We start from the raw sequence: 24953 nt of genomic DNA, 5'->3' as shown, positions 1-24953 counted from the left end.
TGATGTGAAGTGTGACCCCCATCCAGTCATTAATGTATATGAACATATTCAAAGTGTCAGGCACCAAGGAAGACACAAACACAAAAGGCGTGGACTTGCACTCAGGAAGCTTACCATCAAGTTACTGTTTACAGATTCTTCCCTGAAATAAATTTAGATCAGGGGAAGTGTATTTGGTTCACATGACACTACTTTCTGATAGCAGCATGTCCATCACAGGCATCACTAGTCAATCACAGCACTCTCCCACTAAGCCCAGACTCAGCCTCAACAGAAATGGCCTCAGCTTGGGAATCCAGACAGTCACTTATAGTCAGCCAGATACACTTGGCATGATTTACCATCCCTGTCAAAAATGTCAGAAATGCTTCAAATCTGAGAGCGCTTTTTCCTTCCCAGTGGCCCTGACTATGATGCAGGTGAGTTTGTCCTCCCTCAGACCCCGGGTAAAGCAACTCACATGTGCTCATTGCCAGGAGGAGGAGGAAACTCTCTTCCAGTCCATGGAAGCTTTTTCATACCTGAGCATACTTCCTGCTCAACCTGAACTGATACTTATAAAGCTAAGAAGAGCTACTTAAAGGAAAATTAAATGTGAATACTTGAGAAGAAATGAGATTTTCTTTAGACATGAAGCATTCATGTGGAGTTTTTTGAGCACATTGGGACTTGCTGAATGCATGGCCAGTGTGACCAGGATGTTCCTCCTCCATGACGGCATCTGTAGACCCCAGTAGCTCTGCACCAAGTGCTGCGGTACTGTAGCTAGACTGAGATTCCACAGGCTTTTTTTGGGTCCTGTAGGGGTTTCCTGAAAGACTTAGCTGGAACATAGCTGTGTGCGTATGTGCATGTGTGAGAGAGAGGGAGAAGGAAGGGGATTAATTCGTGCAAATAGTCATTGTGAGCAAAAGAAAAATCACAAAGCCAGCCTCCTCAGCTAAGCGGGTGGGGGTGGGAGGTGAAGGTGAGTGTATAGGACACATGGATGGTGACTTTTTGTTTTTAATGAAATGGATTAAATTCTAATTTCACATAAGATAATCACATCTGGAAAGAAATAGTCCTCTTTGGCCTCCTTTAATTTCTTTTTCTTATATCTTATACTTAAATAAATTCTACCTCTTGCTTAATACACGTTAAAGATAAGATTAGAGAATCAACTTTGAACATGGATATTCATTCAGAAAGGTTTAATTGGGCCTCTGTGAGGCACTGAGCCGTGCTCTGAGGAAGCTGGCTTGCCGGTGTGCGTGTGCAGGATAATTAGAGACGTGCAAGGGCTCTGCGGCCAACATAAAGGTGAGAGGCTACAAGTGATTAGATGGACAATTTTATGTGATTTTAAAGTTGACCTTGAAGGAATAAAACCTAGGTAGGTAGCAGAAAGGGAAGTGGCGTTTGGAAGTTTCTGCTTGAATTGATGGACAGGGGCCGGTGTTGAGTCAGGGAGAGATGGGGTCTGAGCCTGGCCCAGAACGGCTGGTCTGGTGTTGCTGTGATTGCATGGAGAGGCAAGCGGGGGGGTGGAGCTAGGGAGGCAGGACCACAAGTCGCTCCTGCCAGTGAGCAAGTTGCTTATTAAACACCTTGGGTGCATGCATGAGAACTGCTGAGGGGCTGTGGGACCCAGGGGCCCCGTGGACACAGTCCCTGCCCCCCAGGGAGCTTGGTCGGTTTGAGGAGAAGTGAAAGGACTTATGGCTCGCAGTGCTCAGTGCTGTGTGTCTGTGCTCTGGATGCTCTGAGAATATGTGTGGACTGACTTGCTGAGCCTTCGGGGCAGCATTCTGTGGGCAGGTACTATTTTGTACCCATTGTACAAGCTAGGAAGCTGAGGCACAGCACGATGATGTAATCGTCCATGGTCATACAGCCTCCAATACAGAGTCATCCCAGGGAGGGTGTCAGGTGAAATGCTAGGCCCAAGGCCAGACCATGGGGCAGTACTTCTCAGCCAGGGGTGATCTTCATCCCCCAAAATGTATGGAGACTGTTTGGGTTGTCACGGAGGAGAAGGTGCTGCCAGCATCCAGTGGGTAGAGGCCAGGGATACTGTCAAACATCCTACAATGCACAGGACAGCCCCACAGCACAGAGTTATCCAGCCCCAAATGTAGGTAGTGCTGAGGTTGAGAAACTCGGCCTGAGCGGTGTAGGAGTTCAGATGCAAGAGAGAGAAATCGATGAGAGAGGGAAGCTGATTAGGGATGGTTTGTGGGGAGTTAGTCTGAGTCTAGAAGGGTTGGGGAGGAGGAGCGGGGATAGGGGGTTAAGTAAAGTATTGAATAATATTTGTGTTCCCTCCAAATACATATTGAAACCCTAATACCAATGTGATGTTATTTGGAGGTGGAGCCTTTAGGAAGTGATTAGCAGGAGGGTGGAGCCCTCATGGTTGGGATTAGTGCCCTTAAAAAAGGGACCCCATCAAGCTCTCTTTTGGTATGTGAAGATGCTAGAAGTTGGCCATCTGCAACTCAGAAGGGGCTCTTGCCAGAACCTGACAGTGCTGGTACACTGAGCTCAGACTTCCAGCCTCCAGAACTGTGAGGGATAAATGCCTGTTGTTTATAAGCCACCTAGTCTGTGGTACTTTGTCATGGCAGACTAAGAACAGACTCAGACAAGGGGAGAACTTAAGTAAAGGTGGGGATGGGGCCTGGGCAGGAACAAGCCGGGCTTCCTGAGGCCCTCAAGACTCCAGCTCATGGCCTGGAGTCACCTCCTTTCCTCCTCAGGACAGCCCACAAGGGGGACAGCAGATGCTAGGTGCACAGATGGGCCATCAGAGACTCTAAAGGCACAGGAGACTTGCCCAGGGCCCCCAGGTGGCCAGTGAGTCCCCACCCTCCTGCGAATCCCTCCTTCCTCATCTGCGTGGGGACCAGAGGAGGGAAGCAGTGAGGCTATGAGGGCAGCCTGACTCCCTCTGCAGCTGCCACAGCATCAAGGTGGAAGCAAAGCTTGCTGGAGTACAGACGGAGCTCTGTCTGCACAGTTTCCTAAGGGGAAATGGATTGTTTGAGGAGCTGAACTTTGATGTCTATAAATGTAATCTCTATAGAACCAGACTCTATAGAACCAGAAAATTAAAAGGCCGAGTGGTGATGAAAGAGATGTAACTGATGAAGATGAAGAGTAAGAAAAGCAGTGCTTTCATGGCCACCCATAGTGAAGAAGTACTTAGCAGGGCAGACCCCGATTAGAGCACAGCTGAACTTCCTCCCTGCCACAGTGCACCGCTTGTTGAATGGGGAAATGTGATGGTCCGTCCGTGGACCACCCTGGCTGGTGGGAGGTGTAACCACTGATAACAGCCAGAATCACCAGTACCAAATACAGACTGACATCAGTGGGTCATATCACCTTTTTAAAATTCTCTAGAAAACACACCCCTTTTTGCCTGCACCTGGACAGATGTGCACACTGGCCTACCCCCACCCCTCGGGCCACTGCAGAGCAGCATCTGGACCACTTCAAGGCTGTGTTCAAATTTGTTTCAGTGTATGTCCATGCTCTTTGCAGTGACTTTGACAAGCAGCTCTCATCCTGATGAATCAGTGCTTCTCAAACTGATTGGAATCACCTGGGGATCTTGTTAGACTGCAGGTCTGATTCAGCAGGTATAGGGTGGAATTCTGCATTTTTGGCAGGCTTTGCGGCGGGGATGGCATCACCAGTCTGCAGGCCACACTTTCAGGAACAGGGATCCAAAGTGTGCATTCTGCATCTGGCCACTTCAATACTGGTTGACTATTTTCCCCCCAGGTTACAGGAAATCGATTTCTAGAGTAGAATTATAGGTATTGACTTGCCTTACTCTTCCTACCTTATTTTTTGGGTCATAATTAATTCCCAAGGCATAATTATTGGTGGGTGGAACATTTTACAGGCTGCCTCTTTCTGTGCCTTTGCCTCTGTGTTCCTGCCCTCTGGGTTTTTGCTCTGTTTTAGAACAGCGCACAGCTTCCCCTGCTTCCCCAGGAGCATCGTGGTTCTGCTCTCCCGTTGCTATAGAGACCATTCTGGCTTCTCTTTTCTCTCTTCGCCCCTCTTCTCTGGCCTTCCCCTCCCACCAGATTTCTTAATTTGCTGTACCGTTCCACTGTTGTCATGGGGACCAAATGACCCTTTATTTAATTGGCACCTCCAATAAAATGGCAGCTCACAAATCCAAGTTAATGGGACCCAACATGAAACATTGATTAGGAACAGCAGAGCAAATGCATGGTCTCGTTATTTCAAATTGCTATTTCTCTAAGCTTCATCTTGCAACACATTTTCCCCAATCTAGAAAATCTTTCACTGAGGGACAGATCAGGCATCCCAAATCAATTCACAGAGGAGGAAAGAACCCACCAGAGCAATATGAATTTTTTAGGCAACATTGAGAAAATAGAGTCATTCTCTTGCTTTTCGGTATGTTGGGTAACATTTTCTGTATCACACAAGCATACCTAAATAATCTCAGTGGTTAATAGGCGTAAACATTTAAAGCAGGTGGCTTTGCCTGAAGGGTTGAGATTCCAACAACATGCTCCTGTCTTCATCGTTCATCTCTCTTCTTTCCCACAAATTCCTGGTCTCCTGGTGTGTGATTAGAGAGAAAAGGGTGAAGGGACTCCAGCCCCCTCTGGGCTCAGAGCCCTGTGCTTAGTACTGATAATGTCTCTTATCCAGCCCCGGAGAGGGTGCGCTTCCCTGAATCTCCAGTGCCTAACACATTTCTTGGCACATGACAAGTGATTCGTAAATATTTATTGATTAGGTGGATGGAAAGGAGGAAGCACTCAAAGCAGATAAAAATATCTGCATGAATGTCTGAGCTGCTCTCCACTGTACCTCCTAGCCCCGCAAAAGAAGCCCACTTTAAATTTTAGGAATAGGTTTAAACATAATGGTTGAGATTTGGTGTTAAAGGCAAAGGCATTTAGGAATAAACACATTAAAGGGGGTGCAATCATTCAAATTAGAACTGCGAGAGACATTAGTGAGCTTCACCATTTGTTGTGAAGATGAGGAAATTGAGGTGGGAGAAGGGCGAGCAAAGGGCTTCAGATCCCACTGCTTGGGGTAGCAGAAACAAAACTTGAGTTCAGGTTTTCTGACACCGCAAGAGTCCTCTTCACCAGGCTGTGCTGGTCCTATTGATAGGAGCAGAAGGCCAGAGCATCTCCCTTTGTCGATGGGGACGATGGGACCTGCTGCATATGGAAGGCCTGGATCCTTCACAGATGTTCATTTCCCCAGGGAGAATCACACTCATTCCATTGCTGTGCTTTGGAATTATTTCCTTAACCAGAGCAGTTCCCTAACCAGAGCAGTTCCCTGGAGATGTTCCAAAACCACCAGGAGATGCCACATGAATGTGAATGCCAAGTCGCATGGTACATCGAGGCCACAAGCTAAGTGGCCTCTGCAGGACTTGAGGAGGCTCAAGTCCTGCAGAAAGCAGAGGAATTCAGAGCACGGGGGGAGCAGATGCTGACGGCGGGGAAATTGAGTTCCATCAAAATTCACACATTAGGAGCACAAACTAGAACCAGAAGCCAGTGGGGAAGCCAGGGGGTGGGGGATTATGAGGACCAGGAACCCCCACGTAGGAAAATGAACTAAAAAGATGGCCCCAATTCAAGGCTGGAATTTTGGGACACAGATTTGTTCTGTGGCTGACCCTGTCGTCTTTGTGGAGCAAGCCTTATTCACAAAAGACACACCCTCTCTGGTTGTGTATATGGGGCATTATGGTGTAGAAATACTGTGCGTTTTGAATGCGGACAGACCTAGGATTGAATCTTGCTGTGTGTGAATGTGAGTGAGTCATTTAAAATCTCTGAGCCTCAGTTTCCTCTTCTATAATATAGAAATAATTATGGCCACATTAAATGAGACAGCTCCTGTCCTTTCCAGGTTAATGCCAGATAACAGTGAGTGTTCAATGACAGGTAGTTACAGTCATTTTGGTTCAATTAGTTTCATCATCAGGGTGGGTTTTGATGCAGCAGTGATCTTAGGGGTGTTCCTGCATGACATAGACATGCAGATGGCTGAACAGGGGTCAGCTGTATAGTGACTGGGCAAACAAAATTTCCCACAAGATGTCACCCTCACCCCACCCTTGCCAGCGCCTGCTCTTACTGAGCACACTGGCTGCAGGTGTGACTAGTAAATTGACATCTTTGGGTGTAATCATCCATGGAGAAATTAAGCCACCTGGATGCAGATGAGGTCATTCATTGTTCTGCAGTAGTAGTCCACAACAGTTGTTCGCAAAATCGAGCGTGCACTTGAATCATCTGGGAGATTTGTCACCCACAGATTCCTGGGTCCCACCCCTAGGTTTTCTGATTCAGTGGGGCTTGGGTAGAGCCCAGAATCTGCACTTCTAAAAAGTGGCCAGGGGCTGCTGCTGCTGCTGTGTGGGGTTTAAGAGCCATTGGTGTACACCTGCTGGCCAAGCATAGTAAAGCTGGATAACCAGAGGCAAAATAGCCCCTCCCTCTCCCTCAATCTAAAGCATATCCTGTAACTCAGATACAAAAGGGGTATAGGTCATTTCTGCCACTCCAAGAAGCACTCTTGCTACAGATTCTGTTTGCAGTGAAGTTGTCTAACACCAGTTTCACGCCTCTGCCAGGCAGGGTGCCTGAGCAGGGATCCATAGTTCCAGTCCTGACCCCACAGAGCCCTTGGACAAAGCAATCTGTGTCTATGTCTTCATCTTTAAAATGTGAAATGTAAGTCCTGACCTCGCACTGAAAAAGATTTGGTAGACTGGTCAAGGAGTGACAGCAGTAGTGGCTGTGGAATTTACAGAATTCTATTTATAGAATAAGAGGCAGACGATCACCCTTCATGCATGCTTTTCTTGGATTTGTCACTGTTCTTTACAGGTCCTCTTTCCACTTCACTCGTAGAGGGCGCAAACTGGACCCACTCACTTGTGAACTGAGCAGGTGCTATCTCTGGGCGATACTGTGGGCTTGGATAGAACAGAGCTTGCCTTTTCCCTGAGTCCCTCCTCATTCCCTGGTAGCTGTTCTCTCCTGCAGGAAAAGTTACCCACCTCTCCTCCCACCCACCCCATAGTTCCCTTTGGAGTAGTGGGCCTGGGGCTGAACTTGAGCGGTTTCCCAGGCAGCTGGCCTTATAGATGGGAGTCCAGTTGGGCAGGTGCTTCCCACTGAGGGCTCTGACCCCCGCTGCCTCAGCTCTTATAGCAGGGCCAGGGGCTGCAGGGCCTGCAGCTACAACAGTGTGGTCTGTTTACCCCAGCATGCAAACATGATTCTCCTGCATACCATGACTTGAAAGGGGTGGGAAGGCACCTGCTATCAGCCATTCCTTCTCCTCCATGTGGCAATGAGGAGTTTGTTGAGGCACAGCAGGCACCCTGGGGAGACTGGAAGTGGACATTTGTTTCAGGGCTGAGTTCCTTTTGCCTGGCACCCTCCTCTAGGGTGAAGCTGACAAGTCAGTGGTCAGGCCTGCAGGAGCAAACCTTCCCACCACCCAGCTGAGGGCAAGTGTAGCCTTGTGATGGTTTTCTAAAGATGCTTCTGAGCACACCAGGGCTTCTGTCACTGCTGTGAGTCTGATCAGGGGACAGGAGCAGGAGCCTGAAGTCAGCTCAGACCACACGGAGGTGGAAGCTTTCTACATAGTCTCTGAAACTAGTTCCTTTTTATAGTCGAAGATCAGCTTTCCCTCTACGCTCCATTTTAATTTAGAGGGAGAGGTGTGTCATCAGGGATCATGAAACAACAGTCTGCAAGTCATATTTCTTCCCCTTCCTTCTCCATCAACACCCATCCTACAACCCTCCCCATTCTCCCAAGGAGGCACACACTGATTGGAGTCCTCGGTTGCTGTGGGAATGTTGACAGCTATAAAATCTCTAACTGGCAGAAAGAAGGGGAAAGAGGAGCATCAGAGACCAGAGAAAAGAGCCGTGATGAATCAGGCCAGTTGCTGTGAGTTAGATGTCCTTTGTTAGAAGAGGAGTCATTGCTAGAGTTTGCCTTTCAGAAGAAAAGTCCGTTTCCCACTCATGTTTCTCCTGGCTGGGGGAAATAGTGTGCCTCCTTCATCTTTGAAGCCAAAAAGGACATCTGATACTTCCTCATAGTTGCACAAGTACTTTGATCAGATCCCTTGAACCCAGCCCACTTCCCAAAAGGAAGGCATTGCCCACAGGAACCCCATCTGTGCATGGGCTAAGAGGGCTCCATCTGCAACATGTGGCATCTTAGCCCTGGGTAGGTGAAGCCGAGCAGTGACTGTACCAGCCCGGGCACCGGAGGCCTGCAGGCAAGCAGGCAGTGGGTCCTTCGGAAGACTCAGTGCAGCTTCCTGTGCCTTTGGTGCTGCCTGCTTTTGTTTATTCTGTCTGCCTCAGTGGTCATCATACCCACTGTACTTTATTCATGTTTAAGGGCTTAAAGAATCAGTCCCGAGTCAAGCTGAATATCGTGAGATGTCCTCCGGTGACCACCGTATTAATCAGAAGACCAGACCTTCGCTACCAGCTCGGTTTCAGCGTCCAGAATGGAATTGTAAGTAGAACACCTTCCACACCCTTTTCCACAATGTTGACAAATAAAAATGTAGCATGGCTGGGGGGGTGGAGCCAAGATGGCTAAAGAGGAACAGCTCCAGTCTACAACTCCCAGCGTGAGCGACACAGAAGATGGGTAATTTCTGCATTTCCAACTGAGGTACCAGGTTCATCTCACTGGGGAGTGCCGGTCAGTGGGTACAGGACAGTGGGTGCAGCGCACCATGCATGAGCTGAAGCAGGGCAAGGCATCGCCTCACCCGGGAAGCGCAAGGGGTCAGGGAATTCCCTTTCCTAGTCAAAGAAAGAGGTGACAGATGGCACCTGGAAAATCAGGTCACTCCCACCCTAATACTGTGCTTTTCCAATGGGCATAACAAATGGCACACCAGGAGATTATATCCCACACCTGGCTCCGAGGGTCCTATGCCCATGGAGCCTCGCTCATTGCTAGCACAGCAGTCTGAGATCAAACTGCAAGGCAGCAGCGAGGCTGGGGGAGGGGCACCCGCCATTGCCCAGGCTTGAGTAGGTAAACAAAGCAGCAGGGAAGCTCGAACTGGGTGGAGCCCACTACAGCTCAAGGAGGCCTGCCTGCCTCTGTAGGCTCCACCTCTGGGGGCAGGGCACAGACAAAAGGCAGCAGTAACCTCTGCAGACTTAAATGTCCCTGTCTGACAGCTTTGAAGAGAGTAGTGGTTCTCCCAGCACACAGCTTGAGATCTGAGAACAGGCAGACTGCCTCCTCAAGTGTGTCCCTGACCCCTGAGTAGCCTAACTGGGAGGCACCCCCCAGTAGGAGCAGACTGACACCTCACACAGCCGGGTACTCCTCTGAGACAAAACTTTCAGAGGAATGATCAGGCAGCAGCATTTGCGGTTCACCAATATCCGCTGTTCTGCAGCCACTGCTGCTGATACCCAGGCAAACAGGGTCTGGAGTGGACCTCCAGTAAACTCCAACAGACCTGCAGCTGAGGGTCCTGTTAGAAGGAAAACTAACAAACAGAAAGGACATCCAAACCAAAAACCCATCTGTACGTCAGCATCATCAAAGACCAAAGGTAGATAAAACCACAAAGATGGGGAAAAACCAGAGCAGAAAAACTGGAATAACTCTAAAAATCAGAGCACCTCTCCTCCTGCAAAGGAACGCAGCTCCTTACCAGCAACGGAACAAAGCTGGATGGAGAATGACTCTGACGAGTTGAGAGAAGAAGGCTTCAGAAGATCAAACTACTCCGAGCTAAAGGAGGAAGTTCAAACCAATGGCAAAGAAGTGAAAAACTTTGAAAAAAAAATTAGACGAATGGATAACTAGAATAACCCATGCAGAGAAGTCCTTAAAGGACCTGATGGAGCTGAAAACCACACTACGAGAATGTGACAAATGCACAAGCCTCAATGCACAAGCCTCAGTAACCGATGTGATCAACTGGAAGAAAGGGTATCAGCGATGGAAGATGAAATGAATGAAATGAAGCTTAAACAGAAGTTTAGAGAAAAAAGAATAAAAAGATAGATAGGAACAAAGCCTCCAAGAAATATGGGACTATATGAAAAGACCAAATCTGTGTCTAATTGGTGTACCTGAAACTGACCGGGAGAATGGAACCAAGTTGGAAAACACTCTGCAGGGTATTATCCAGGAGAACTTCCCCAATCTAGCAAGGCAGGCCAACATTCAAATTCAGGAAATACAGAGACCACCACAAAGATACTCCTTGAGAAGAACAACTCCAAGACACATAATTGTCAGATTCACCAAAGTTGAAATGAAGGAAAAAACGTTAAGGGCAGCCAGAGAGAAAGGTCAGGTTACCCACAAAGGGAAGCCCGTCAGACTAACAGCTGATATCTTGGCAGAAACTCTACAAGCCAGAAGAGAGTGGGGGCCAATATTCAACAATCTTAAAGAATTTTCAACGAAGAATTTCATATCCAGCCAAACTAAGCTTCATAAGTGAAGGAGAAATAAAATACATTACAGACAAGCAAATGCTGAGAGATTTTGTCACCACCAGGCCTGCCCTAAAAGATCTCCTGAAGGAAGCACTAAACATGGAAAGGAACAACCTATACCAGTCACTGCAAAAACATGCCAAATTGTAAAGACCATTAAGGCTAGGAAGAAACTGCATCAACTAATGAGCAAAATAACCAGCTAACATCATAATGACAGGATCAAATTCACACATATAACAATACTAACCTTAAATGTAAATGGGCTAAATGCTCCAATTAAAAGGCACAGACTGGCAAATTGGATAAAGAGTCAAGACCCATCCATGTGCTGTATTCAGGAAACCTATCTCATGTGCAGAGACACACATAGGCTCAAAATAAAGGGATGGAGGAAGATCTACCAAGCAAATGGAAAACAAAAAAAGGAAGGGGTTCCAATCCTAGTCTCTGATAAAACAGACTTTAAACCAACAAAGATCAAAAGAGACAAAGAAGGCCATTACATAATGGTAAAGGGATCAATTCAACAAGAAGAACTAACTCTCTTAAATATATATGCACCCAATACAGGAGCACCCAGATTCATAAAGCAAGTCCTTAGTGACCTGCAAAGAGACTTAGACTCCCACACAACAATAATGGGAGACTTTAACACCCCATTGTCAACATTAGACAGATCAATGAGACAGAAAGTTAACAAGGATATCCAGGAATTGAACTCAGCTCTGCACAAAGCGGACCTAGTAGACATCTACAGAACTCTCCACCCCAAATCAACAGAATATACATTTTTTTTAGCACCACACCACACCTATTCCAAAATTGACCACATAGTTGGAAGTAAAGCACTCCTCAGCAAATGTAAAAGAACAGAAATTATAACTGTCTCTCAGACCACAGTGCAATCAAACTAGAACTCAGGATTAAGAAACTCACTCAAAACCACTCAACTACATGGAAACTGAACAACCTGCTCCTGAATGACTACTGGGTACATAACGAAATGAAGGCAGAAATAAAGATGTTCTTTGAAATCAGCGAGAACAAAGACACAACATACCAGAATCTCTGGGACACATTCAAAGCAGTGTGTAGAGGGAAATTTATAGCACTAAATGCCCACAAGAGAAAGCAGGAAAGATCTAAAATTGACACCCTAACATCACAATTGAAAGAACTAGAGAAGCAAGAGCAAACACATTCAAAAGCTAGCAGAAGGCAAGAAATAACTCACTCAGATCAGAGCAGAACTGAAGGAAATAGAGACACAAAAAACCCTTCAAAAAAATCAGTGAATCCAGGAGCTGGTTTTTGAAAAGATCAACAAAATTGATAGACCACTAGCAAGACTAATAAAGAAGAAAAGAGAGAAGAATCAAATAGACGCAATAAAAAATGACAAAGGGGATATCACCAATGATCCCACAGAAATACAAACTACCATCAGAGAATACTATAAACACCTCTACACAAATAAACTAGAAAATCTAGAAGAAATGGATAAATTCATGGACACATATACTCTCCCAACACTAAACCAGGAAGAAGTTGAATCTCTGAATAGACCAATAACAGGCTCTGAAATTGAGCCAATAATTAATAGCTTACCAACCAAAAAAAGTCCAGGACCAGATGGATTCACAGCCGAATTCTACCAGAGGTACAAGGAGGAGCTGGTAGCATTCCTTCTGAAACTATTCCAATCAATAGAAAAAGAGGGAATCCTCCCTAACTCATTTTATGAGGCCAGCATCATCCTGATACCAAAGCCTGGCTGAGACACAACAAAAAAAGAGAATTTTAGACCAATATCCTTGATGAACATTGATGCAAAAATCCTCCATAAAATACTGGCAAACCAAATCCAGCAACACATCAAAAAGCTTATCCACCATGATCAAGTGGGCTTCATCCCTGGGATGCAAGGCTGGTTCAACATACGAAAATCAATAAACATAATCCAGCATATAAACAGAACCAAAGACAAAAACCACATGATTATCTCAATAGATGCAGAAAAGGCCTTTGACAAAATTCAACAACGCTTCATGCTAAAAAAACTCTCAATAAATTAGATATTGATGGGATGTATCTCAAAATAATAAGAGCTATCTATGACAAACCCACAGCCAATATCATACTGAATGGACAAAAACTGGAAGCATTCCCTTTGAAAACTGACACAAGACAGGGATGCCCTCTCTCACCACTCCTATTCAACATAGTTTTGGAAGTTCTGGCCAGGGCAATCAGGCAGGAGAAGGAAATAAAGGGCATTCAATTAGGAAAACAGGAAGTCAAATTGTCCCTGTTTGCAGATGACATGATTGTATATCTAGAAAACCCCATTGTCTCAGCCCAAAAATCTCCTTAAGCTGATAAGCAACTTCAGCAAAGTCTCAGGATACAAAATCAATGTGCAAAAATCACAAGCATTCTTATACACCAATAACAGAGAGCCAAATCATGAGTGAACTCCTATTCACAATTGCTTCAAAGAGAATACAATACCTAGGAATCCAACTTACAAGGGATGTGAAGGACCTCTTCAAGGAGAACTACAAACCACTGCTCAATGAAATAAAAGAGGATACAAACAAATGGAAAAACATTCCATGCTCATGGGTAGGAAGAATCAATATCATGAAAATGGCCATACTGCCCAAGGTAATTTATAGATTCAATGCCATCCCCATCAAGCTACCAATGACTTTCTTCACAGAATTGGAAAAAACTACTTTAAAGTTCATATGGAACCAAAAAAGAGCCCGTATTGCCAAGTCAATCCTAAGCCAAAAGAACAAAGCTGGAGGCATCACACCACCTGACTTCAAACTATACTACAAGGCTATAGTAACCAAAACAGCATGGTACTGGTACCAAAACAGAGATATAGACCAATGGAACAGAAGAGAGACCTCAGAAATAATGCCACATATCTACAACTGTCTGATCTTTGACAAACCTGACAAAAACAAGCAATGGGGAAAGGATTCCCTATTTAATAAATGGTGCTGGGAAAACTGGCTAGCCATATGTAGAAAGCTGAAACTGGGTCCCTTCCTTACACCTTATAAAAAATTAATTCAAGATGGATTAAAGACTTACATGTTAGACCTAAAACCATAAAAACCCTAGGCAATACCATTCAGGACATAGGCATGGGCAAGGACTTCATGTCTAAAACACCAAAAGCAATGGCAACAAAAGCCATAATTGACAAATGGGATCTAATTAAACTCAAGAGCTTCTGCACAGCAAAAGAAACCACCATCAGAGTGAACAGGCAACCTACAGAAAGGGAGAAAATTTTTGCAACCTACTCATCTGACAAAGGGCTAATATTCAGAATCTACAATAAATTCAAACAAATTTACAAGAAAAAAACAACCCCATTAAAAAGTGGGTGAAGGATATGAACAGGCACTTCTCAAAAGATGACATTTATGCAGCCAAAAGACACATGAAAAAATGCTCATCATCACTGGCCATCAGAGAAATGCAAATCAAAACCACAATGAGATACCATCTCACACCAGTTAGAATGGCAGTCATTAAAAAGTCAGGAAACAACAGGTGCTGGAGAGGATGTGGAGAAATAGGAACACTTTTACACTGTTGGTGGGACTGTAAACTAGTTCAACCATTGTGGAAGTCAGTGTGGCGATTCCTCAGGGATCTAGAACTAGAAATACCATTTGACCCAGCCATCCCATTACTGGGTATATACCCAAAGGACTATAAATCATGCTGCTGCAAAGACACATGCACACGTATGTTTATTGTGGCACTATTCACAATAGCAAAGACTTGGAACCAACCCAAATGTCCAACAGTGATAGACTGGATTAAGAAAATGTGGCACATATACACCATGGAATACTATGCAGCCATAAAAAAGGATGAGTTCATGTCCTTTGTAGGGACATGGATGAAGCTAGAAACCATCATTCTCAGCAAACTATGGCAAGGACAAAAAACCAACACTGCATGTTCTCACTCCTAGGTGGGAATTGAACAATGAGAACACATGGACACAGGAAGGGGAACATCACACACTGGGGACTGTTGTGGGGTTGGGGGAGCGGGGAGGGATAGCATTAGGAGATATACCTAATGCTAAATGACGAGTTAATGGGTGCAGCACACCAACATGGCACATGTATACATATGTAACAAACCTGCACGTTGTGCACATGTACCCTAAAACTTAAAGTATAATAATAATAATAAAAACATTAAAATGGACATTTTAGTAATAATAAACATCTGTTGGAATGCTTTAAAAAAATGTAGCATGGCCTTTTTTTTTTTCTTTTTTTAATTGAGATGCAGTCTCGCTCTGTCATCCAAGATGGAGTACAGTGGCACGATCTCGGCTCACTGCAACCTCCACCTCCTGGGTTCAAGGGATTCTCCTGCCTCAGCCTCCTGAGTAGCTGGGACTACAGGCACGCACCACCACGCCCGGCTAATTTTTGTATTTTTAGTAGAGGCGGGGTTTCACCATACTGGCCAGGCTGGTCTTGAACTCCTGACCTTGTGATCCACCTGCCTCTGCCTCCCAAAGTGCTGGTATTACAGGGCCTTTGACTTTTTTTTTTAAAGCCAGTTTGTTCCCTGAAGGAATCCATCAAGAAAGAGTATGAGTGGATGAAGGAGGCTCAGCTCCCTCTCTGGACAGAGTCCCTTCAGCAGAGATTCCCACCCAGAACCCAGTGTTTCTGTGACATGCAGGACTGCCCTCCCGGCTGCCAGCTTGAGAGTTTGGGATGCACCCTCCAAGAGCCTCCTTGCCTCTGGACTGTCCACCCTGGCTGCACAGAGTCCCGCAGAGCAGCTGACTCCCAAGCCTGGGGCTGTACAGTGCAGGGGCCGGCTCAGTTCCCACAGTCACAACTGGGACTCAAACAGTTTGGTATTTGAGTGATCCTTCAAACCTTGGCCTTCCGGCAAAGCCAGGCAGATCACTTGAGGCCAGGAGTTTGAGACCAGCTTGGCCAACATGGCAAAGCCCAGTCTCTGCTAAAAATACAAAAATTAGCCAGGTGTGGTGGCGGGCACCTGTAATCCCAGCTACTCAGGAGGGTGAGGCAGGAGGATCACCTGAACCCGGGAGGCAAAGGTTGCAGTGAGCAGAGATTATGCCACTGCACTCCAGCCTAGGTGACAGAGCAAGACTCTGTCTTAAAAAAAAAAAAAAAAAAAGGCCTAGGTAATTAAAATATCATTCCAAATACATTTTAAGGTTTAGAAATACCCTTGAACTTCCCATTTGGAGTTGAAATATCCAGCCCCACTTCCTGCATTCTTTGTACCTGAGTAGCCTAGTTTGCCTATTAGGAGAGGATCTAGGGTGACTCTTTACAGTTTAGCTCTGAGATCATCTTTTCATTGGTTTGTACTTGTACTTGTTTGCTTTGTTCATAGTTAAACTGTATTAAAAGTTCAGATATGAACAAGGAGTTGTTAACACATGTGGGTCCACTGGGAAAACACCTAAGGAATGTTTTGACCCCAGACTAGCTGAGAGAGCAGCTGGGCCACACACTCACAGAATCACACAGCATGTTGCTGCAAGATGTCACTTGCAATCTTGTCTGCATCCACTTTTAAATAAAGGTGCATGGTCTGGAATGAAAAGCCAACTTAGTAAATTCAGACCTACTCTTTTGGGAAAAGTTATTTTGTAGTGTGTGTGAGGTGAGGGTGGAGGGCCCATCAGCCACGCCTGCAACCTCGGGTCACTGTGGTACCTGGCTGTGCCATCACAAAATCCAGCCTCACTGTCTTTTCTGTGGGAAGGGAGTTTGAACAGGGGCCGCTGAATTGGGAAGCTCTGAAGGAGTCTCTCCCCTCCAGCCAGCCACACTTTGGAACACAGAGTGGAGTTGCAGCCCCATGGTGGCTCAGGCAATTGTGACCCTAAAAACAGTCTGCTGGCATTAAACACTTCAGTGCTTGAGTCCCAGTCATGACTACGGGAACTAACACTAACCTGTGTCACACAGGCTGACAGTTTGAAAACACTGGCGACTCTGCGACAGACCCAAATGGCCCTTTTTACCCAGCCCCAGCTGGGATGAGAAGTAGAATTCAGTGTGCCATAAAAACCAGTGATGTGCTACAGTCTCTGTGCAAGCCGCATGAACAAGGTGGCCATGTGGGCTGACGGCACCTATTTTTTTGTGAAAAGACACTAAGAGAGTTAAATGCCCAAAGCCTAACCATATCAGTTTCTCCAAGAGCAGAGTGTGGGGGCAGGGGGCTTTCAGGAAAGACGGCCTTCCAGCCCCACCGCACTGTCTGCAATGAGGGTAACTCCGCCTTTGACTCTGGCAGATCTGCAGCCTCATGCGAGGGGGAATAGCTGAGAGAGGAGGCGTCCGTGTGGGGCACCGGATCATTGAAATCAATGGACAGAGCGTCGTGGCCACCCCCCACGAGAAGATCGTCCACATTCTCTCCAATGCTGTTGGGGAGGTAGGAGAGGTCCGGGGCTGAGGGTGGTGCTGAGGGCCGCGTCTGGTGCCCCTGCCTCATATGCTCACCGTGGCCCTGAGCAGACCTTCCAGGAAAGCTCCCTGAGTTTCCAATCCTGAACACTCCCCAACAAGCAGACCTGTCTCTTGACCAAATGCCAAACCCATTAGCAAGCAGTTATCTGGGAGCTCCTCCATGAAATGGAATCAGATCACCCTCAGCCTTCTCTTTCATCTGATGTGCTCACCTTCTCTTTTTAACACTCAGCTTTCTGTTGCTTTTCTGTATGGCCGCCTAAGTTGCCTCCATTTTCCCCAGTTAATCTCCCCAAATGTTTTTAAAAGATTTAAGTCTTAGACTCAAGTCAAATTAACAAAGTGGCCTTCCAGAGGTGTGACCCCAGTGCAGTGTGGCATGACATGTCATCACTGCTGTCAGTCATCACAGCTGTCAATCAGTCATCATTGTTGCCATTCATCACTCCTATCAGTCATCACTATTGTCAGTCATCACTGCTGTCATTCATCACTGATGTCAGTCATCAGTGCTGTCAGTTATCACTGCTGTCATTCATTTATCACTGCTGTCAGTCAACACTGCTGTCAGTTACCACTGCTGTCAGTCATCACTGCTGTCATTGATTTATCACTGCTGTCAGTCAACACTGCTGTCATTCATTGCTGTCAGTCATCACTGCTGTCATTCATCACTGCTATCAATCATCACTGCTGTTCTAGGGCTGATTTGTCATCCTTGCCTCATCTGCCAAGAGAGATGAGGGAGGCAGGTACCCTGAGAAGCCTGGAGCCCTTCCTCCATTTTCAGAGTTCTTGCTTTTAAAAGGGTAGGGTCTGGTGAGAGCGAGAGCATTTGACTGAGAAATAAGCCTTGCTTGGTTTTTGTTGTTCATTTCTGTCACCCCTAAGCTTTTGAAAAAGTCAGTGGATTCCACTGTTCCTGGAGGCCACCCTGGGTCAGGTCCCTGGTGGTGGCTGGGCAGTAGGGGGGTATCTTCAAAGCCCTCTGTGGGAGAGGCACTGCCTCTCTGGCCAGCCGTGGGCAGTGCCCACGCAGCCAGCCCCCAGCCTCAGCCCCCACTAAAGTGTGTTCTTTACCCTCAGATTCATATGAAGACAATGCCAGCCGCGATGTACAGGCTGCTGACGGCCCAGGAGCAGCCCGTTTACATCTGACCGTGGCCACACGCGGTGGCATGCATGGAGGACTCTCCTCTTCGTGGTTGTGTTTCTCGTGCTGCATCCCTGTGTCCACTGAGACTTTCCCCTCTCGCGCCCAGCATTTGGTTTTACACAGGAAGAGAAGAATCCACAAGGACCTCTTTACTCTCTCCGATTTGCTTTTTTTTTTTTTTTTTTTTTTTTTAATACCAGGGAAGTTTTGTATGCACTCCCTTGAGGATGGAGAGCAGGCAGCACCCACCTGGTACTGACCCAGGACCATCCTGGAGGGCTTTCTGGGTGTGTCCAGGGGGTAGGCTGTCACTGCCTGAGGGAGAATCCTCCCTTCCCAGGAGGTGCAGACTTCTTAAAAGGAGCTCACGGGGCAGCAAAGCAGCTGATTCAGCAGTGCCTAAAACCCAGTTGCTGATCCCTGCTCTCTGAGTTTATCTGTGGGAATGTGGTAGTACCCAGGGCCAGCCCACGTCATTAAGGTTATGCACTGCCTGCCATGTAGTTGGGGCACCATACATTATTTCCTCCCAGAATCTCTGAGCCAACCTTAAACCTCTTCTATTGCTAGTTCTACTTTCAACGTATGTGTGTTTTCTAATACGAGCCTTCTCACCCCAGGATAAAAGGGGAAATAACTGCCTTGGGCAAGGACATCATAGCGTCACAGAGAGCTTGGCAATTCATGGGGCATCTGAAGCTTTACCAGGTTGTCCTCAAGTTATCAACCATTAGATAAACACAGGCAGGTACTGTCTGCTTCTCTCTCTCTCTCACACACACACACAGTCCTATTTGCATATCACCCTTCCCTGCTCCCACCACCAGTGAGACAAGCTGAAGATTAGGCACACAGATCCCCTGGAAACCCACCTCTCTGGAAGGCCCCTTCCCTGGCAGGTGGCCAGGCAGGCGGGGGCTGCTCAGCCTCATCCTGAGAGACCTGCCCTCCCTGCGCTGAGGCCCAGCCCCTCCAGCACCACTTTGGCTTAAAGCATCCTTCTCCTGGACTCCCCTCCCTGCTGAACACACATCCCAGGAGTCTGGGAAGGAGGGACTGTTCCCCAGAAGGCAAGCTGCAGGTGCAATTGCGTCTTGTTTCCTGGCCCAAGGCAAGACCAACTTTCTTCTCTGCTCAGGGCCACTAGGCAGATGTGATATTGGAAAGGCCAGAATAGTACATAAACCACAAAATTAAGGAGACAGTAGCAACCTCAAGTTATGCCTCAGAATCCCCAGATGTGGTCCATAAACACCCTCTTGCTGCCTTGTGGGCCTGAGAGCATTTTTGGCTGGTGTGGAATTGTTCCGTGTTTTCATCAGGTGCCTCATATTTATGCTTCCGTCTCAGTTCAGTGTAGATGTTTTAGTAATATTATAATTCTGAGCCAGTTTTCACTTGGTCCAAAGAGCATTTTGTTTTCATGTGAGGTGTGACTTGGCTTTGCTTTTGTTTTGTTTCATTCATGACCTCAGTAGAGACAGGGGAAGAGAAACTATTATATTTTGTAATTAATATAGTCCCTGTTCTCTGCATCTGAGATATTTATGTTGTATCTATGGAAATAGGAACTCAGTGAGCAAATGGTGGGTAGCATGTATTTATAGAGAGAATGGAGGGATTCTAAGGAGGGAGCAAAGTGACTATAACAAGATTAGGGACAAGAGACTTCAACCAGAGAGTTCTGTGATCAATTCCCCGAGATCTCTGCATCTTCTGAGTTTTCTGCTTAGAATCAGGGAAGCTCAATGCTTGACAGGAGCGAGCAGTGGAACTCTCAGTTTCACTGTGTTACAAAGGAGCCCTGAGGAAGGGAGGCCGCTGGCTGTCCAGGTGCCCTGGGGGGAAAGGGACTTCTGCTGCTGCAGAGAGTGGCACCCGGTGGGGCCAGGGGCTCTGGGATGGGCCATAAAGCTCCCCAGGACTTCTTTGAAGGATGCTTTACAGAATGTTTCTGGGAGACCAGCCTCAAGGTCAACCCATCACAAACGTGAGGACCAGGAAGGAACCATGGCCAGGGTTCTCCATTTGCTGTAGAGTATCTGGTGATACAATGAGACACTAAAGAGTCATCAGCCAGTTCATCTTTCCTCTGCCAATAAGAGTGGATAGAACAGGAATGAAGTGTTACTGGTGGTATTTCAGGCATCAGGAGCCTCGGAAAATCATCGTAGGGGCTCATGCCTGTCTGTCCCTAGGCACCTGGGCAGTGCCACAGAGGCCCGCCCATGACTGGCCAGGGGACAGAACTCCAGTAGTGCATCCCTGTACAACCTGCACATAACGGTTATGTATGTTCACCTCAAGGAGAGAATATACTTTCTATTCCTATTGCACAAAAACCTTGTAAACTTTGAGAGGTGCTGAAAAAGCCAATTCTGCAAGCTCTCCTAGAGGACTGACATTGTAACATTAGAGTGAGAAGATTTCTCCGCCACATTCTTTTGTGTTAATCCAGGTGTGTCTTCACACCCAGTGAGTGGAAGTTGCTGGAGCTCGGTACAGGTCCACCCAGCTGAAGTGGGTTCTTTTTCCCACTACCACTGGGGCAAGGGAGTGAGCCTAGGTATGGTCACCTCAGCAGCCACAGTCTTAAAAGCAAGTCGCTAGATTTTTTGAAAGTCCCAAGAGAAGTGGTGGTCTTCCCTTCTGTCATCCCAGTATATATAGTTATACATGTAAATATCTGAATACCCCTTGTAACGGGAAGGCTATGTACAGGGCAGCCTTCCCAAAAGCTGTGAGGGCACAGAGCTGCTGTGGCTGCTCCACCAGGGCATGCTGGTGGCTCAGCTTTGAGGTTGGACTCCCACATTCACCTCCCCCTCCGGGTCCAGGCAGAGGCACCAGAACCCATCTGCCTTTTCTCCAATGTGAGCATTTCAGGGAGCCACCATCAGCCTTGGGTTCATGAGAGGAAGAAACCCCCAAAGACCAATGCCTGGAGCCCACTTCTCCAGCGACACCTTCCCTCGCCAGAGCGGGCTCCTAGGAGTGCATCGCAGGGGTGCCGGGTCCCTGCGCACGGGTTTGCTTTCTGAACATTGCCCATCAACACTGCCTTCAGGGAGTCCCAGAGTAACCTACTACCTCCCCCATCACTCCTCTGCCCCCCTCACCCTGTGGGCACCAACACCTCCCACACACGGATGAAAACCATCTACAGAGCCCTTCCCGGGTCCCTCGACCCAGTGGTGTAGCCGTTACAAATGTTTACAACCAGGGGCCGCCCCTCCTTAGATGTGTTTACTCGCATTCACAGGCCACCCATTGGTTTGAGTTTCATGTGTCTCCTTCCCTGGCCTGGGTCGACTTGAGCACACAACTCGATCTTTCTTCCCCTCCATCAAGGCAGTGTGTGAGGACTGTGTGGGAATGACATTTCTTGTACATACTTAGCACAGCACCTAGAGTATGAACTTGTACTATTGTTCTGTAAAGAGAGTGAAATAGAGCTTATTGTAAAGCGTCAGGAGAAGTATAGTATTGTATTTGTAACAATATCGTTCTTTGTATACACAAAATGATCTATATATAAATATAAATAAATATATAAATAAAATATATCTACACGTGAGCCTGGAATGTGGACACCGCACACCCACTGAATGTACTTCCTTGACAGTCTGGTCACTGGTCCCTCCCTCCCTCCTCCGTCCCGTGGCCACAGTCATCCGGTTTGGGGTTGTGATGTATTTACTGTGCTATCTTCCTTTATTTAACTGAACGCTAATGTCTGTATAAGAGTTGCTGCAACAATAAACAAGAACTTCACCTCTTGGCCTGGCCAAGTGTCTTCTTGTTGCAGGGAAGGCTTGGGATCATGTGATGAGTTTGTCTTTTCCCTAACAGACTAGCTCCTGCCCACCCTATAGGCGCCCAGAGCCCAGGAGTTCTCTAAATGAGCTTTTTTTCTGTGGAACTGACTTGGTTTTAGACAAGAAAGGCTCTGTTCTCCTGTCCCAGTTGATCCTCCAGTCCTGTGGGTCTCCTTTGAGCACACTGAACTGGAGAAAGAGAAATTCTCTGGATTTCATACTTGACGTCCTCCATGAGGGTAGGAAAACAGGAATTAATTCTCCCCCACCTCAGTCATCTCCCATAAGGGAGGTACCTTTTTGTAAGGGACTAAGATCTAAGTGGACAGTGGAAAACAGTGCCCTGAGAGGCCCATCCAAAGGTTCTGTGAGAAGGTTCTGGAAGGTTTCCTCCTGGTGCTCTTTGGAAATTCACTTTTCGAAGGTTGCCAGGCATGCCCTCCCTGCTGCCGGGGGCATGCTGGGGGCCCTGGACTCCCCAACACAGAGTGTCCAGCCCTGTTCAAAGCAGACTGCTTGTCAGCTTTTTCTTTGCATACACCCCTCCCCCATCTTCCCTGCAAAGCTTTTTGCAGCCCCCTCAGGTTCGTAGCTGCTGAAAGCCCTGAACATGGAGGTAGGGCCTTACCCTGAGGGTCCTGTGGCCTGGCCCTGAGGAGCCCCTTCTCCTCCATCCTCCTCACAGCAAGCAGAGTGTCCCACCACCGAGACGGCTGCCATTGAATCAAGTGGGAAGAAAGCACATTGAACTGGTGTCTGGGGAAGTCACAATTTGAAGAATGGCAGCTAGTCTTTATAGTACCTTCCATGTGCCAAGCATCCTACAGAGATGAACTTGGTAACTCCCCACAACACCTCTAAGAGGTAGAAGCTTTTCCTGTATTATCATTGTCTCCATTTTATACAGGAGGAAACGGGCACAGAGGGTTCAAGCACTTATGCTCAGCTTTCCAACAACTCCCACCTGCACCCACCTGGGACAGGCTTGTCATCGCACATGGATGAACTCAGCGTTAGACTTTTGGGTCTCTTTTGGTTCTTATAATGTTTTCCTTCCTGGTTTTCTTGCATTGATTTGCAAACCACATCTCTTATTCAAATCAGTCTGCCCTACTTCCCCATCCCCAGACTGGAATTGAGCACTGGCCTAGGAGAGCGGGACTTGCTCTCAGCTCCCTCCCTCCGTCCCTGTCTCCTTCTTTGAGTCCCTTTATGGGAAGGGGCATGGGCAGGAGGTGCACAGAGGTTCCCCTACATTAAGAGTTGCCCTTGGGAAGGTCACAGTCCTCGCCTTGCTGGTTCATTCTGCTGATCTGGTCCACTGACCAGGAGATCAATGAAGACAAACAATTGGCAGCAACTGGGCATTCAGGGTCCCTGAGCCCTGGGCCCCATCTTCCAGCTGACCCCTTAGCCACAGTCCTCTAAAGCAGCAGTCTCCACCTTTTTTGGCACCAGGGACCAGTTTCATGGAAGACAGTCTTTCCAGAGACCGGGTGCCACGGAGGGGGATGATTCAAGCACATTATATTTATTGTGCACTTTATTTCTCTGATTGTTATATAATGAAATAATTATACAATTCACCATAGAATTGTATAATTATACAGTTCACAATTCTATGGTGAACTGTATAATTCAGTGGGAGCCCTGAACTGGTTTCCCTGCAACTCAATGGTCCCTTCTAGGGCTGATGGGAGACAGTGACAGATCATCAGGCATTAGATTCTCATAAGGAGCCTGCAACCTAGATCCCTCGCATGCACAGTTCACGATAGGGTTCACACTCCTATGAGAATCTAATGCTGCCGCAGATCTGACAGGAGGCGGAGCTCAGGTGGTAATGTGAGCCAGCGACGGCGAGCGGCTGTAAATACACACGAAGCTTTGTTCACTTGTTGCTCGCCTCCTGCTGTGTGGCACAGTTCCTAACAGGCCACAGACTGGTACCAATCTGTGCACACCTCTAAAGTGCACACCTCTTCCACACAGGTTGTGTCCCCAGCCGCCTGCAGCCACCATCTCCCCAGCCAGCAAGCTCCTGAAGCATCCAGCAAGCATCCTCCTCACCCTCAGAGGAAGGGAGGGGCACCCCTGGCTGTCTCTCCCCTGCCCATCGCAGAGCCATTGCTTCCTATTATCTCTCTCACCACCCACAGCGCCACACCTTCTGCTGGTCCGGTCCCTCGGCCACATGTAGATAAGACGTTACCAGCACCCAGTTCAGTGTGTGGGGAGGCAAGTGGAGGGCACAGGCCCCCAGCCTTCACAGTGATGCTCTTGGGATTTGCCTCCCTCGACTTGAGGTCAATATTCCCTTGCCTCCCAGAGTGGAGTGGCGAGTAAGTAGCTCCTTTCCTGAATTCTACACCCATCCCCCGCCAATGACAACACCCCTCTCACATCACCAGGATGACGGTGGGAAGACAGCTGGTGGGAGGGTCTAGTCTTTGAACTGGCACTTCTCAGCAAGCTCCCTGGAAGTCTGTCTGTCCCACAGGAGACCACAGTCCCCTGATGGATGGTATCTGCCTGTGTGGGTGTGGTCTGCCCCCACGGGCAAGGCTGCTCCTACCATAGACTATACCTTAGCTTCCCCCTCTCGGCTTTGATCTTAGATGAAATTGCAGAACTAGAGAAAAAAACCATTTAACCACCTTGATGCACATAGAACCACTTTATTTAGGTCTTTCTTCTATAATTTTTGCTTAAACTGTGATCCTCAGAGTTCCTTAAACCCTCTGAGCTTGTTTCCTCATCTGCAAACTAGTGTTTATCTCAGGGAGACCGTGTGAGGATAAGCTAACACATAGAAAGCTTTCAGAATGTGCATGGCGCATAGTGGTTGCTGAGGAAGTACTGGCCGTTCCTGGGGCCCAGCAGATCCAGGTCCTCATAAGCTTCCTGGAATTTCCAGACCCCCTGGGTACACCAAC

At 47.3% G+C, this 24953-nt stretch overlaps 1 protein-coding gene across 4 annotated transcripts in view; it reads left to right on the top strand.

Annotated features, from left to right (window-relative positions):
- Positions 1-21980, top strand: part of APBA1 (amyloid beta precursor protein binding family A member 1) — a 239041-nt gene extending 217061 nt beyond the window's left edge. For all 4 annotated transcript variants that reach the window (XM_009456701.5, XM_001138890.7, XM_009456702.5 and 1 more), the window contains 3 exons: positions 8439-8558; positions 16868-17008; positions 18130-21980. In XM_009456701.5, coding sequence (XP_009454976.1) covers positions 8439-8558; positions 16868-17008; positions 18130-18201 — 333 coding nt within the window. In that variant the 3' untranslated portion in view covers positions 18202-21980. The remainder of the gene's footprint in view (positions 1-8438; positions 8559-16867; positions 17009-18129) is intronic.
- Positions 21981-24953: the final 2973 nt, after the last annotated feature.

Source organism: Pan troglodytes, chromosome 11, assembly GCF_028858775.2.
Source record: "Pan troglodytes isolate AG18354 chromosome 11, NHGRI_mPanTro3-v2.0_pri, whole genome shotgun sequence".
Lineage (NCBI taxonomy): Eukaryota > Metazoa > Chordata > Mammalia > Primates > Hominidae > Pan > Pan troglodytes.
Note: the sequence above shows the minus strand (reverse complement) of the source record. Positions and strands in the feature narration are given on the sequence as shown.